Genomic DNA, 16,302 nt, shown 5'->3' with positions numbered 1-16,302 from the left:
TTAATCAAGCCACACTGACTGCTGTTTCACTTCTAAGAGTCAAAGGCCTGATATGAACCACCTGTGTGACCCACAGCTGTATATCAACACCTCTAATGTAATTCAGAATAAAATATAAATGCCCCAGCTCTCTGAGAATAACCCAGCCTTTCTACTTTTTAAGCCTCAGCTGATCACCTTCAGTTTCCAGAATTCACTGCACCTATCTGAGAACACCTGTTGAGAGAGGGTCACATGCAGCAGTCGTCATAGTGACGGCACCGTCAGATACCTGAGTTGGATGCTGGCGGGGAGCCGAGGCAGAGGAGAAACGACCTGCTGGGGGGTGAGACTGGGTGAACGCTGCAGAGGACTCAAAGGAGTTTTTATTTTTCATCATGCCGAGAAAAAGAGACACGGATGATGGTGAGTGGAAGATTAAAGGATTCATTTGTTCTGTAGGTTTTGATGATTTAAGTTGTGTAGGTGTAGAAAATTGTTTTTATCATAACAAATTTTTAAGTATTATTTGTGTTGTAACATTAACTTCACTTTGATATGGGCATAAATCACTTTAGTACTTTGTTATTGATCTTTAGCACCACACATTTAGGGCCCTATGCATAAGCAGTCTCTGTGGGCCCCTGTCCTTCCTCTCTTGATCCATGCGTCTCTCAAGCACCTTTACTTTCTGTCTGTTTCCCATTCTTGGGGAAAGACATGACAGTGTGCGTTGGTGCTCCGGCAGCAGAAGCAGTCGCTCACTCGGCTCTAGCTCCATTCAGAGACGAATCCTATTGCACGGGCAGACTAAGCCATTTTGAGCCTCCCTGCCCTGTTTGGTTCAGTTCAATCGAACTCAAGTTTGTTTGCCCCCTAAGTGCAGTTCAGTAGGCAGGTGTGAACACAGAAATCACACTCAGGTGTGCACCAAAACAACCAGACCGAGACCTTCTTGAAGAGGTGGTCTCAGTCCGGTTACAAACAAACTCTGGTGCGGTTTGTTTGTGGTGAGAATGTGTTCCGACCTGGATCTGAACCAACTGCAGTCACATGACACATTGTTTGGGTTAAACATGAGCATGTTACAGTCCTGGAGGATTATTAATGTGCACCTCCTCCTGTACTGCCTTAATATGCACATTCAGCACATCCAATGCATCAAAACATTGTTTTCTAGTTGGAGCCGCGCCTCGTTTTCAAACTGCAAACAAAACCAAGGACCCCCCTCCTCTTGATGCCCTGTGTAATTAGTCCCACTTTTCCCCCCACTAAACCACCCCTGCTACTTACAGACTTTGTACAACATTATATGCTTCAGTGCCAGAGGTGTATTCAAGTCATGTGACTTCTGGCACTTTTCCACAAGCAGAAACTTAATGAATTGTAACATAGCCATCATTTACAGGTTCTGCTTTTGTTTCCACTGGGCTATGGTGGGCTGAGTTCCAGGACCTAATGGAAATGTGAACTTGTGGTTATTAGAGGTCGTATACATGATATGCTTGGCGTCCAGGTGGTTAAGCTGTGAGAACACCACTGCTTGGCAATGGCATCTAGAAGCCACTAAGGCTAAGAATTTAGCAAGCTAGCAAGCGGGTAACGCAGGAAATCCAACAGCATAATGACAATGGAAAAAAAGGGGCCACTGGGAAAATCACATTTTAGTCAGATGTGTTATGAAATTACAAAGAAAAACTTTATATGTCAAAAATGAAAATATCATAACACACCATCCACCAAAAATAAACTGTCAAGGTTTCCACCATTTCTGAAAACATCAGTAAACACTTGTGAACTTGGAGCTTTCAGAAAATTCCTTTGTACAAGATCATTTAAGCACAAGAAGAGGGTGTTCATAGGGACTCATCTTGTGAACACGGTGAACACTACATCATTTGAAGGCAGCTTAAATTTGGGCACAGTTAAGGATGATACTAAATGCAGGTTCCAGGTACTTTAAGGGGATTAGGGTTTAACAAACAAGTACCCAGTTACAGAAAAACTGCTCCGGAGCACAATGAAATGTGAAAAATTCCACAGGGAATACACAGTGACTGCTAACATGCTTCAGCAAGTTCAGCGTGTTAGCATGCTGCTAATTAGCACTGTACGCAAAGTAGGCTACAGCATGGCTAACGGGAATGGTATTAGTTCCTCAGGTTTTGTTCATGAGCAAAATTATTAGACACGTTGAAATTTCCAGCCTTTCTTTCATCAGTCTTTCTGAAAAGATGTACAATGTTCATGGCATTTAAACATGTCACAGTAATGCTATAACACCTTTTGTGACAAGTCAAAATGTTTGCTGTGAAAAAGACCTACAGAACTATATACTCAGTAACGATATTGTAGATATGTGGCAGTTAGTGTTTACTTTGTTTACCACTTTTTTTAAAAAAAAAACAAAAAACATGGAAATTTATTTTAAGAACATGGAAAGAAGGCAATGGACAACTAAAGAAGAAATGACCCAAAAAATTTGCAAAAATTAAAAACAAGAAAAATAGTAGAAAAAAATACGCAGAAAGAAAGAAAGTTAAAAAATAAACAAAGGAAAGAGTGCTTAATAATTCTAATACAAAATAACAAAATATAAAAATGATCATTATACATATATTGTAGTTTTTCCTGACTTTTTCCACCAGTTTAAAAAAAAAAAAAAAAAATCTAATTTTTTTTGCAATTTGTGGGACATTTCTTCCCAAGTAGCTCAATACTGTTTTCCCCATATTTTCTTTAAACAAATCACACCAATTTACTCAGGGTTCAAAGGTTTAAATACTTGCGAAAGGCGAAAGAAAATGCAAAGGAATTTCTGAACCAAACTAACTGCTTAAAATTTTTAAAGTTATTACAGTAAATCCTGTTGACAACATAAATGTCTGTACAAAAATTACCTAACATTCCATCCAGTAGTTGTTGAGATATTTCAATCTGGACCAAAGTGGTGGACTGACTGACCGATTGACATTGCCATCCTTGGAGCTACGGCAGTAGAGTGGCTAAATAAAATAGGGAACAAGTTTGTTGAAAATGTATTATTTTTTTATGATTTATTGTAGAATTAATGTTTTTTTGTGTGTGTGTCTTTTCTCAGTTGAGATAGAGGTTGACGCGGACAGTGACAGTGATGGTGAGTGGATAAAACCACATGTCATGGAACTGATTTAAAAGGAATAATTATCTAATCTAATAACTCCAATACCAAATAGTTTTTTTGTGTTTTATTTGGTCTTACCGTAGACGGCACCACCCAGAGGAGAACAAACAGAAGACAGGGAGCTGGAAGAGGAGGTGCAAGGGGAAGAGGGAAAAAACCAGCCAGTGAAGATGAAGATGAGGACGATGAGGATGAAGCTCCCAGGGGCCGCAGGGGGGCAAACAAGAGGAAGCCAGCCAAGAAGCGTGGAGGTGGAGATGATGATGATGAGAGTGAAGATGAAGCGCCCAAAAGAAAGCCGAAAGGAGCAGCCAATAGGAAGAAAGGAGGCAAAGCTCAGGACAGCGATGAGGACAGCGATGATGGGAAAGGAAAGAAGGGAAAGAAGGGGGGAGGAAAGAAAGGAGGGAAAGAGGAGGAGGAGAGTAAGGGTAAGAAGGGGGACGCCAAAGGGAAGGACAAGGGGAAAGACAAGGACAATGACAAAGACAAGAATAAGAAAAAGAAGAAGGACGACAGGTAAGATGTCACTTACCTCTACCTGTAGAACTGTTGATTGAAGACTGACAATTCAAGCTTTGCTAGCTGGAGGGTGCATCGTTCATTACAGCCCATAATATGAGAATAATGTCATAATGACATTTGTTCATCCTCTGGGAAGCATGAACGTATTCGACAATCTTCATGTGTGTTTGAGACCAGTTTCCTTGCAAAGATTACTACCTTTTAGATTTTGATATTTCTGTGCACAAATGGCAGTTTTTCCTCAATGGAAAGGTCAAGATCATTAGGAGTCATCCTCTGGGGAACATGAATACCCCCAGCATAACTCACGGAAATCTGGTTAGTAGTTTTTAGTATGCAAAGTGACTTTTTGGTCTAAGGGGAGTGCTTTCAGAAAACTCATACAGGTGCCAAAATAGAAAGGTTTATCATCTGGGGAGCATTAATATTGTGGTGTGTTGGGGCTAAATGGGTGGAGTTTCCCAGCATGTTGTGGGACAGTGTGTTTAAGGTCATGAGCTGAAGGAAACTGTGTTTGAATGTGTTCTCAATCACTCATATGTTACCTTTTACACAGTGATTATTGGTTATGTATTTCACAATGGGTGTAATGGGTTACGGTTAATGTTGTGGTAAAAGATATATTGCACCTCAAGTTAAGTTGTACACATGGTTCGTGACCTCCCATCTGTTTAAGTATCACAGAGTCAAATGGGTAGATGTACTATGGACTACTATGGAGCGATTCGTGGTTTAGAGTTCATCTTTCTGCTGTCTACTTTTAAACAAGAGACGCCAGCTTGCCACAATATATACAAGAAATTCCACGGCAAGCTACTCAATCATGCTAATAACAATACTTGCAGTTAACTACTTTCTTGACCTAACATTCCCAAACTGTTTGATGTGTGACCCCTCAAAGTCAGATAATGTCTACTTGTGATCCCCCCAGGTTTTTTTTTTAGCCAAGGTAGCATTGTTGGCAGTATTGGTCAGTTGGTAGGTTGGTCAACAGTGATATGGATTGCCATGACAGTTTGATTTTGTTGTTTATTTGACATTCATGGTTCCTAGAGGATACATCCTACAGACTTAAGTGATCTCTTGACTTTTCCTGGCACCATCACAACACTGACATTTTGTCTTTTTAATGAAATTTCTCAACAACTGTTGGATGGATCGTATATAATTTGGTACCGATGTTCATGGTGCCCAGTGGATGAATTCTACCGACTTTAGTGCTCTCTTTAGTATTGCTTAAGTGCCACCATCAGGCCAAATTTCAAATTTCTCTACTTTGGTGTATAATTGAATGACATTCCCATCAGCCTCAGCTGTACTTTGTGTTTAGTGCTAATTAGCAAATGTTAGCATGCTACAGTAACACACAAGACAGTGAACATGGTAAATACTCTGCTTGCTAAACATCAGTATATTGACATTAGCATTTAGCGTAAAGCACCACTGTGCCTAAGTACAGCCTCACACAGCTGTTAGCATGGCTGTAGACTCTTAGTCTCATTTTCTCTGTTTGACATGGCCTGAAGCAGTGAAACAAGTAATTCACAACTGTGTTTCTGTCTTCATCTCCATCTGTCTTTCCTCTTCCAGTTCATCTGATTCCAAGACGGACTCCGAGGAGGAGGAGTCCATGTCAGAGGGAGAGATGGCTCGGCTGATGGAGGAGGTGGAGGAGAAGAAGAAACTCATCGCCAACATCAGGAACAAGCCGTGGAGGATGAAGCGGAGGCTCGTACACCTAAAGTAATATCTTACACTTGTCCTGGTTTCCAGCTTGAGATGAAATAAAAGTTCTTCACCTCAGCCCAGAATCACAGAGCTGTAGATCAAGTGTTGATGTGAAAAAATACATAATTTTTACTCATATTTGGGGTCATTTTAGTTGTCAAACACACAAATACAGCTCTTTTTAATGAACAATTACCTCACATGTGACCTTATTGTCTTCTCAGGGAGGCTCAAGAGTTTGTGGATAAGTTTGAAGGAGCTCTGGGCAAAGGAAAAGGCAGGAAGTGGTACGCCTACAAAGTGATGATGACAAAGGTTAGGCACAAAATTCAAACTGTCTATATCCTCTGTGCTTTCTTCTTGTGTGTGTGTTTTCCTTCTCTAAATTTCAGTGTTTTTGATCCCAGAAATGGATCAAGTTTCAGAGGGATTTTGAGAACTTCAGAACAGCCTGTATCCCCTGGGAGAGGAAGATCAAAGAGGTGGAAAGTAAGTACACACGGTGGCGTTTACCAGCTGAACAGCGACCCCCAGTGGACAGATGCTGAGCTTAAAAATCTTCTCAATGTCCTCAGGTCACTTCGGGTCATCTGTGGCATCTTACTTTATCTTTCTGCGCTGGATGTACGGCATGAACCTGGTCCTTTTTGGTTTCACCTTTGGACTTGTGGTCATCCCTGAGGTGAAGTGATGTCCTGTGTCTGAATTTAAAAGCTGAAATAAAATCTATTCATGTTATTTTATTAGTATAAAATTAATGCACGACAAAATGGAAATTATTAAAGATCCAGTAAAATATAACATAAATCAATTCAGTTCATTAAATAAAATAATCTTATTTATTCTCCAGGTCCTGATGGGCCTTCCCTACGGGTCCATTCCCAGGAAGACTGTACCCAGAGCAGAGCAGGACACCGCTCAAGACTACTCTGTCCTTATGGACTTTAATGTGAGTCTTATGTGCAGTATAATGATTTAAATGTCAACCAATCCATCAATCAAACGTATTTATATAGCACTTTTCACACACAGAATGCAATGTTGCTTCACACCATAAAAACAATAGAACAAACAAATAAGGATAGAAACTCAAAATAAAAAACAATTTTAAATCTGTCAATAAATAAGTAAATCAATAAGTTAGAATAAATAAATAAGTAACAAAATAGAAGAATATGCCAGCTAGGAAAACAGATTTATACATATAAATAGATAGATAAATACACAAGAACAATAAATACAAAATAAAAAAAGACATTAAGTTCAATGAAAAGCCACGCTAAAAAGGTAGGTCTTGAGTTTGCTTTTGTTTGCTTTTTATGCCCAGCCCACACTGGTGTCAGTGCACATATTTTCAAGAGTCCAAAAAGAAAGAAAATTGGGTCACATCTACAAGAAAGTTTATAGGTTTGTAATTAAGTATACATATACATTTGCACCCTACAGGGGGAATCAAATTAATACTGATTCAATAGTCCATCTTGCTCTGATATCTCCCCATGCGTGGATGTGCACAGGTCCAGTTTGTGCATGTGTGTGTGTATTTCAGGCTTGTGTGTGTAAAGCGTAAAAACTAGAGAATGCAATTTCTGATGAAATTGCAGGTGTGAATGTTGCATGTTGAAAAGTTTATGCTACACTGCAATTCTCGCTTTAAATGTTGAATAATACCATTAATGTATGAATGCTGTGGAATATTTTAATATATCTGGTCTCAGTTAACAGTGAGTTCAATGGTTAGTGGTGTTTCTTTCACTTTCAGGCTCACTGTACCAAACGTCTAAGTCAGTTTTGACCAAAAATGATGTATGTAGAGTAAAAATTGTGGGCGGGACAGTGAGTTAAGGAGAAATGTTTAAGAAGCTCTCTGCACTCTGACAGTTGAGTCCCTAACTCTAACTCTAAACATTCCATCCAAGTCTGAATATTTCAGAAAGTTTAAATGGGATTTTAAAGTTGAATATAACCTAGAATGTACAAAAAAGGTGTGGAATATTTTCAAGTTTGAGCGGAGTTTCTATGTGAATGTATGAAAGAAGAAACAAGCTTTGAAAATGCCTGAAAAACCTTGAATTTGTGTCAGATTTGAGCATTCCTCCAATCATTTGAATGGGGGAAAATTTCCTAGAAAATGGTGAAAGTTTGTAAGATATGTATAATAAAAATGCAAGCATGCATATCCTAATTGAGCTGAATATTTTGATGTTTGAATGGAGTTTCTGTGTTGAAACTGTGGAGGGCGTAGCATGAAAAAGAATGGGCAGAGTGTACAACTGAACTTCCCATTGAGATCAATGAAGTATGTTCAATAAAAATAAAAGAAAAAAATCACTGTTTCATTTTAAATGACATTTAATTATCTAGAAAGTTCTCTGAGATGTAATCCTGCTTTTTGAGAGTATCCTGGCTAAAATGGCAGCACAAATATGATGCACAAATGAACACAGGCACTAAAGGAAGATGAGAGAAGGAAAAAGTAAGTAATGACAGCACCTCTGCATCTCTTAGGGCTACTGCAAATATTCAGTCCTCTTCTACGGCTATTACAACAACCAGAGGACCATCGGCTTGCTGAAGTTCAGGCTGCCTCTGTCCTACCTCATGGTCGGGATCGGCACCTTCGGCTACAGCCTGATGGTCGTGATCCGCACGTGAGTAAAAATGTGACAAAACAAAGCAAGACATAAGGTGTAAGGACATCAGCATAAAATAAATGTGTGAATTTGCTGGTTAGTGATGGAAATATCAAAATTAATTTCGACAATGTGCAGGTCTGTCTGCCTACATGCTCATTAGGAAGTCTTTTTTCCCCAGAATGGCCAAGAACGCTGATGTCGGCGGTGGAGACGGAGACGAAGGAGAGTTCACATTTGCCTGGAAGATGTTCACCAGCTGGGATTACCTCATAGGCAACTCAGAGACCGCTGACAACAAATACGCCTCCATCACCACCAGCTTCAAGGTAACCAATGGCAACAACTTTACAAGAAACATACATGCACGTGTGCTGTATTTTCAGTACACCTGGTTTCATTTGAGCTCACTGCTACGTCGCTAACGCAGTCAATGACAGATGAAGTTCTCTGCTGACTGTAAATCCTTCCTCTTCCTGTTATGACAAGAACAGGAGTCCATCGTGGACGAGCAGGAGAACCAGAAGGATGAGAACATTCACCTGCGGAGGTTCCTCAGAGTCCTGGCCAACTTCCTGATCACCTGCAGCCTCGGCGGCAGCGGATACCTCATCTACTTTGTGGTGAAGAGGTCTCAGGAGTTCGCCAACAGGGACGACCTCAGCTGGTATGAGAAGAACGAGGTAATGATGTTCAAACGGTTCTGCATTGTTGATAATGCTGAAGCTACTAGTTATTAAATAGATGATGTGAATCTTTTATTGGTGACTGTTCTGGACAGTTGGAGATCATCATGTCTCTGCTGGGTCTGGTGTGTCCTCCTCTGTTTGAGACCATCGCTGAGCTGGAGGACTACCATCCTCGAATCGCCCTCAAGTGGCAGCTCGGACGCATTTTTGCCCTCTTCCTGGGAAACCTCTACACCTTTCTGTTTGCGCTGTTCGACGAGGTCAACACCAAGGTATGGTACCGACTGGACAGTTTCCCACAGATGGCCGTAGTGATGATAACTTTGCCGAACCCCATCAGACAAGCTTGGCCCAATATTGTTATTTTTAACTTCTGTATTTAACACTTCAAAAGTGGTAATGTCATGAAATTTACTCAGCACATCCAGGCACCTGATTTGGGACTCTCCTCTAGTACCACACATGGACCAATATGTCACACAGGATCTCTCATACATTTTACACCAGTGGTTCCCAACTGGTGGGACGCAGGTCCATTCTGAATGGATCACAAGTGACTCGCAAACGTGTCAAGTTTGTGAAAAAACACACTTTATTTTGAAGTACAGTGAATTTCCTGCACAGAGCTTTCATGTTGAAGTGTCATTTCCTGCTGTAGAGTGAGTGACTAATGGACAGCTGATTGACAGAGACAGCAAATTAGCTTGAAAACATGTCCAAATGCCAGTTTGATGCTAAATATATGAAACTGTGTGGACCTTGAACTAATGACTGAGGAGAAATCTGGACCCCATGGACTGACCAGTCGAGAACCATTGTTTTAAACTATTCTAATTTCTGTAACCCAAAGATCTTTTCCCCAGTTCTGTTTCCACTTCTTTTGTATTTGTTTATTTTACTGCAATTACCCAGTGTTCAAAGAGATTCTGCTTTTAAGGGGAATGTCAGTAGTGTTACCAAGCATACAGCCCCTTAAAGGAATACTTCACTCTCCAAATGACCATGTTGCAGCCTCTCTAACTGACAAAGGCTCAACCTGAGACCGGAACATGTGAATAGACGCTAGACGCGGTTTGCAGAAGGAAAAAAGCAAATGAAGTTTTACTATTAACAAAAACTAGTCCATACCCATTGGTAGCTTTGTCACCTTCTACCTATGCCAATCCTCAATGCCTATGTGCAGTTTCACATAGACTGACCACGTCAGTGAGTAGGAAAAAGTGGGACTGACAGAATGACACACTGACAGTTTCTATGATTATGTACAGCATACCATACCATGACTTAATCATACCAAAAATTAGAAAAGAAAAAACCATTGGTCCACAGGGGGAGCCACAGCAATCGGTCACATTTTAGCCATTTTTAAGCATTTTTCTGTTGTTATAGTGCCACACAGTTGCCAATTAGAGTTAAATTTCTCCAGTCATCATGAGGCGTCCTGTTCTACATATCTACCAAGTTTAGTAAAAATTAATATGGCGGTTTGGCCTAGATAAGAAATTAGCTCTCTAGCGCCCCCATTTTGTTTGATTTGGTCAATAATGGAGGGGTCCCCTCAGATTATGTGTGGTCATATGCCTACAAAGTTGTGTGGTGATGGGTGAAACCCTTGAGATGTTATACACCTTTATGTGATGAGCCACGCCCTCCGCAATATTTATTGCCTTATAGAAGCTCAGTTTTAGTAAGTTTTCCAACTTTTGCCAAGAGGGAACTTTAGATATTGGTCCTTAGATTATGTTCACCAAGTTTCATGCAGATCGGTCAAACTTCCTAGGAAGAGATCGATTTGAAGTGTTTTTCAAAAAATTCAAAATGGTGGAAAATCTATATAACCGGAAGTTATGGGTTCTTGAGGCAAGTTTGTTCCTCATGAGGAGAGGCATCTCTGTGCAAAGTTTCATGTCTCTACGACATACGGGGCATGAGATATGCCCATTCAAAGTTTGCAATTTCAATCAGTTGCTATAGCGCCCCCCTTTGGCCAATTGATGTAATATTGCTTCATTCACATCCTCCCATGACCCTCTACCACTGTGCCAAATTTCACATGGATTGACCAAGTCAGTGAGGAGAAAAACGTGGAATAGACACACCCACACACACCCACACACAGAGTTTTCGTCATTATATAGTAAGATGGAACCATACTTACAACTCAAAGGAGGAAACAAAAGGGATTGGAGATCCCAGCCGAAAGAAGCAAAAGATGGGGAAGGCGGGCCCTCGGACTCAGCTCATCCCCGTAGCTACCTAAACTGAACTAAACTTAACCAAACAAATTCTGACAACTCAACTACCGGTAATCTCCAACCCAAACTAAAATAGCAAAGCCCAACAGTCTAATCCATGTTGGGAACAAAATGGGAAGAAAACCATCCACCCCGCTCCGTCCCTGAGCTCCCCTTTCTCCCCATTCTCTAGCGAAAGGGGACTAAAAAACAGCAACCACACCCACAAGGGCGGGCAGTACACACAGTACAATGCAGGGCCACATGTAACAGTATATCAGTTACTCACCTCGTGTTACGTTCAGTCCATGAAGAATATGTGTTTCTGCCATGCCTCTGGTGAATGAAGAATCCAAAAACTGAGAAAGTTCTTAATGAATTAAAGTAAAAGGGGTCCATGTTTAACAACAGCAAAACTATATCAGAACATCTGTTAACAAACTCTCACACAACTTGTGCAGTGTAATCCAAGTCTCATTTATCCAGTCGTGTGCTCAGTACTTCCCAAACAGACACATCTCTCTGGTGGGGAACTGAAGAGAAAGTTAAACATATCTATTCTTTCTTTAAAGACAGACTCCACTGACAAGAACAGTAATTTGGTCTACCGCTGCCTCGATCTCTTAGTTTGTTTGTGTTATCATCTGACTCTGGTGACTCCAAAGTCACACAATAACACCAACAAACTAAGAGATCAAGGCAGCGGTAGACCAGCAGCGCCCGTGTTCAGTAGAAATAGAAACTTGTGTCAACGCTGATTCCTTGACTTCTTTGTGTCTCGTAGCTGGAAGAAGAGGAGTCCATTAAGAACGCTTCCATCTGGGCCATGAAGGAGTATTACGCCAACTACTCACGTACGGTCAATGACAGCGAGGCCACACCACCCCCCATGGACCCTTCTGATGTCATCAGAGGACCTTGCTGGGAGACCGCCGTTGGCATTGTAATGAAAATAAAAACTGCTTTACTATTTTATATGAGACAGAAACACAAGCCACAAGTCACCTTCTGCCAAAGTGTTCTCAACAGTGTGTGAAGTGAGAAAGAGACGTCATGCTGTCAAACTTTTATGTCCCCGTTTCACTTCTCCTGAATATGTGTCGTTCCAGGAGTTTGTTAAGCTGACAGTGTCGGACATCCAGGTGTCCTACCTCACCATCCTGATCGGTGACTTTGCTCGAGCTGTCATCGTTCGCTTCCTTAATTACTGCTGGTGCTGGGACCTGGAGGCTGGATTTGTGAGTGTGACAGCTGAAGCATTTCAGTTTTAATGGTTTACTTTGGGTGTGTCTAAAACTCAGTGAGTAGTGAAGGTTTTTCCAGCTGTGATGGAAAAGCTCTCCAATTTCTGTATGCACTGTGAGACAAGTGTTGACACTTAGCAACAGTGTTTCTCACAGCAATCATTTTGATGTGTCATAGTAGGAAAAGCACAGGTGTTAAAGCCTTTGCACACTAAGCTTGACCTCTGGTGTGCCTTGGGTGCAGACAGTTTGAAAACCACTGGTCTGCAGTCTCCAAGTGCCCCTCTAGTTTATACCTGTGATTTCTCTACAGTTCAACGTTTCAATTTGGCTGAAATTTTGGTTTATGACCAAAAAAAGAACAAAATTAATGACCATCTCATCAGCCACTGCAGCACTGTGTTTTTATTTTTAATTAGCAGATCTTAGCACACTAATAAGTTAAATTGTAAGTATGTTGCAGTGCATTCGCATTTAGTGCAAAGCACTGCTGTCCAGCCTCACAGAACTGCTAGCATGGCTGTAGACTCTTTGCTTTGTTGTTGCTGACATGATATTGCTATTCTTCTTGTCACAGGTGTAACACAGTAACTTCAATTTCAGATCTCTACTGACCTGGGGACTCATTTAACTTTTCTACTGCAATCATTTAAACTGCAAATTAGGGGCATCGTGGCTTAGTGGCTGTTGCCGCAGCGGCCTGGGTTCGACTCCAGCCTGTGGCCCTTTGCTGCATGTCACTCCTTCTCTCTCTCCCCCCTTTAACACTTGTCTGTCCTGTCAAATAAAGTCTAAAAAATGCCCCCAAAAATATCTTTAAAAAAAAAAGCAAATTAATTTTTATCATTGGTAAAGCTTTCAATAGATAGGAAGTGATCCTTGTCTCTGTTCACTTCCAGCCCTCATATGGAGAGTTTGACATCAGTGGTAACGTACTTGGACTGGTCTTCAATCAAGGGATGATCTGGTACGAACATTATTTCTACTTACACTGCACATGCTCAGTTGCAAGTGCGTTCCTGTGTATGCATGTGTGGTTTTACATGTTTATATGTATGGGTGCATGTTGCTGCTTGTATCTAATATCACCTCATGGCATCACTGAGCGAAAAGTTTTAACAACTGTTGGTCGGATTGCCATGACACTTGCTACACACATTATTTTTCCCAAAATACATTAGAAACTCAGTTCAAATTTTTATACACTTATTATGGCACTGCAATCAATTAAACATAATAAAAAAGCTTACATATTGAATTATTTGTTACACATAATCTGATCACAGTACATGCTGTCATGTTCTGGTGTTCTTCAGGATGGGTGCGTTTTATGCTCCCGGGCTGGTCGGCATCAACGTGCTCCGCCTCCTCAGCTCCATGTATTATCAGTGCTGGGCTGTAATGGCCACCAACGTCCCCCACGAGAGAGTCTTCAAGGCCTCCAAGTCCAACAACTTCTACATGGGTCTGCTGCTTCTCATCCTCTTCCTCAGTCTGCTACCTGTCGTCTACACCATCATGACCCTGCCGCCTTCGTTTGACTGCGGACCCTTCAGGTAAGTAAAAGCACTTATAAACAAAACTCATGACAAATAATGAATTACAGGAGCATGTGTTGAGCATGCTGATGTTTGCAGTGGGAAGCCGAGGATGTTTGATGTGATCATGGAGACGATTGACCTGGACCTGCCGGCCTTCATGGGGACGCTTTTCAGCTACGCAGCCAACCCAGGCCTCATCATACCAGCTGTACTGCTCATGGTGTGAGTGCACATTGGATTGTTGTTTTAGAGGGTGTTTCTTTGCACCAGCTAAAAAAACCCCCACAAATCCTGTCATGTCTCCTTCACAGACTGGCCATCTACTATCTGAACTCAGTGTCTAAGGCCTATCAAAACTCCAACATGGAGCTGAAGAAGAAGATGCAGATGGTGAGTAGAGTGTGGGAATAAGAGTAATGTACACTGTTCCAAATCGTACAAATATAAATGTGATGTGACTCATTTGGATCACAATGTGTCCTCAGTGTGTTTTAAGTGCATTTACACCTGTACTTTCACTTTTGTGGTCAAGCACTATCTGATTCCAATCCCATCACCCAAAATGCATTTTAATGCAAGGTGTAAAGGGATCAATAACAGCACATTTGATATAACAGTTTTGTGCCTCCTAATGATTTTCTCTGTCTTCCTAAACGTCTCTTTGTCTGTTTTTTTTTATGTCCACCTCTGTCTCTCTCTCTCTCTCTCTCTCTCTCTCTCTCTTTGTCTCTCCAGGCTCGGGATGAGGAGAAGAACCGGAGGAACAACACTGACAGCACCAACCAGGTCATGAAAGACCTGGAGGACCTGCTGCCGAACAGATCCCTCATCCCCCCTGCTCCTCCAGAGCCTGGTCAGTTAACTCCTCAGCAGCTGATCGTCCTATACAGATATTAAATAAATGCTATTATGTGTCTTAAGATCAAATATATTTTCTGTTTTTATTATTGTAAAGTGTTAAAATTAATACTGAGAAGTATCTGTGTATCTGTCTGAACAGAAAAGCCTCCAGAGCCGGAAGCAAAGCCAACGAAGACAAAGCCCGGCTCGGCTGGTAAAGGCGTAAACCTGCAGAAAGATGTGGCTCTGGCGTCTCCCAACCCCAACGCTCGAGGGCCAGTGAACCGGCCGCCCGGGCCGAGAGGAGCTGGACCAGGGCCAGGTCCGGGTGCTGGACCGGGCCGAGGCCGTGGGAGAGGGCCCCCTCCGAGATAACAGTGTGAGAAAATCCTGCAGGCTGTGTTCAAGCCTCAGACAATCTCTGTTCATTTCACAGCTGGAGACATAAATAAGCACAAAACAAGCTGCTGAGATTGTGACCTTTGTTAAGTCTTCATATTTCCTTACTGCGTTCAAAAGTTCACCAGGGGTTAATTTTGAAAACTACAGCTCTATAAGCTTTAACCTACAGAGCAGTTTCGCAACACAGTTCTGTAAAAACCTCAGTTTTGTCTTCAGTATCTTATTATGTATTAAGGAAGACTGTGTTTTTGATCGCAACAGTGCCTCTGATAAGATAAGCTACAGTCAGACAGAGCTTCATTCATCCCAAAGGAAATTTCTGTGCCTGAGATACACAGTATACACTGGAGCTAAAAAGTTTGACAACCATGTAGATGCCTTTGCTGGAACTTTTAACAGCGTCTCACAGTCTTTCTCAGTGGACTGAATTTTCTCAGTTGTCATAATCACCACCCGTATATATGGCAACTCAGCAAACAATTCTGCAGAGGAAGGAGATGAGATGTGGCTGAAAGTCCCGGAAAAAGTTAGGAAGTAGACCTTGAGTTGATTTTTTTTTTTGTGTCAGGCTTATTATAAATTGTACACATAGTGTTTCTAGTAAATAAAAAATAAATAAAGTATAAATGAAAGTGCATTATAAGCAAGGAAAGATAGAAATATAAACTTTGAATCAAAAGACCATTCAAACACAGACTATTATCCTTGGGCCATGTTGTAAGCACAATAGTACTAAAAGTAATTTCATTATCAAGACACCTCATTATGTATTTTCACTTACATATTCAGTATTCAATACTCAATATTTTCACTTACATATTCAGTATTCAATACTCATGTTATTGTGTGGTCATGTCTGTGGTCAGGCTTTTTGTTTTCTCTTCTCTTTACACCAACTTTGTAATTCATGGTAGAATTCTGACGTTAAATAAAGTTTAAACTCTTTTAATAACATATTTGTAGCATCACAGTTTATATCCATTTAATTTTTTTATTGTATTTTATACAACTTGTATGTTATTTTTGTTTCTTGCTTAAATCCACAAAGGGAAGGGATGCACTTAGAAATCAAAGTAAAAAAGAAATTAGTCAATAAGAAATACATCTTGAAACCAGGAAGTCCTTTCCCAAAAGTTCCTAACATTCCTGATACTTTGAAAGAGCACCCCACAGATTTAGTGTTGCACCTCTGTGACATTGTCACTCACAATGAGCAGTTGAAAAAGGACCAAAATCAACTCAGCAGAACCGTAAATATTTTCTTCTTCTTCTTTTTTTTTTTTTTTAAATTTCCACGCCATTTTTTCCGCTTTTGTCCTTTTAA

At 40.9% G+C, this 16,302-nt stretch overlaps 1 protein-coding gene across 1 annotated transcript; it reads left to right on the top strand.

The window, feature by feature from the left end:
* The first annotated feature begins 995 nt into the window (after nucleotides 1-995).
* tmc2a (transmembrane channel-like 2a) lies at nucleotides 996-15,882 on the top strand. The gene is made up of 19 exons (XM_033646427.2): nucleotides 996-3,115; nucleotides 3,226-3,661; nucleotides 5,258-5,410; nucleotides 5,620-5,710; nucleotides 5,803-5,884; nucleotides 5,971-6,077; nucleotides 6,246-6,344; nucleotides 7,904-8,046; nucleotides 8,210-8,357; nucleotides 8,523-8,711; nucleotides 8,810-8,989; nucleotides 11,736-11,894; nucleotides 12,061-12,189; nucleotides 13,095-13,162; nucleotides 13,512-13,751; nucleotides 13,833-13,958; nucleotides 14,048-14,126; nucleotides 14,472-14,589; nucleotides 14,737-15,882. Exons 1-19 carry the CDS (start codon nucleotides 3,016-3,018, stop codon nucleotides 14,949-14,951), a joined length of 2,862 nt encoding a protein of 953 aa, XP_033502318.1. The 5' UTR covers nucleotides 996-3,015; the 3' UTR covers nucleotides 14,952-15,882.
* Nucleotides 15,883-16,302: the final 420 nt, after the last annotated feature.

The sequence above is a fragment of the Epinephelus lanceolatus genome, chromosome 19 (assembly GCF_041903045.1).
Source record: "Epinephelus lanceolatus isolate andai-2023 chromosome 19, ASM4190304v1, whole genome shotgun sequence".
Lineage (NCBI taxonomy): Eukaryota > Metazoa > Chordata > Actinopteri > Perciformes > Serranidae > Epinephelus > Epinephelus lanceolatus.
Note: the sequence above shows the minus strand (reverse complement) of the source record. Positions and strands in the feature narration are given on the sequence as shown.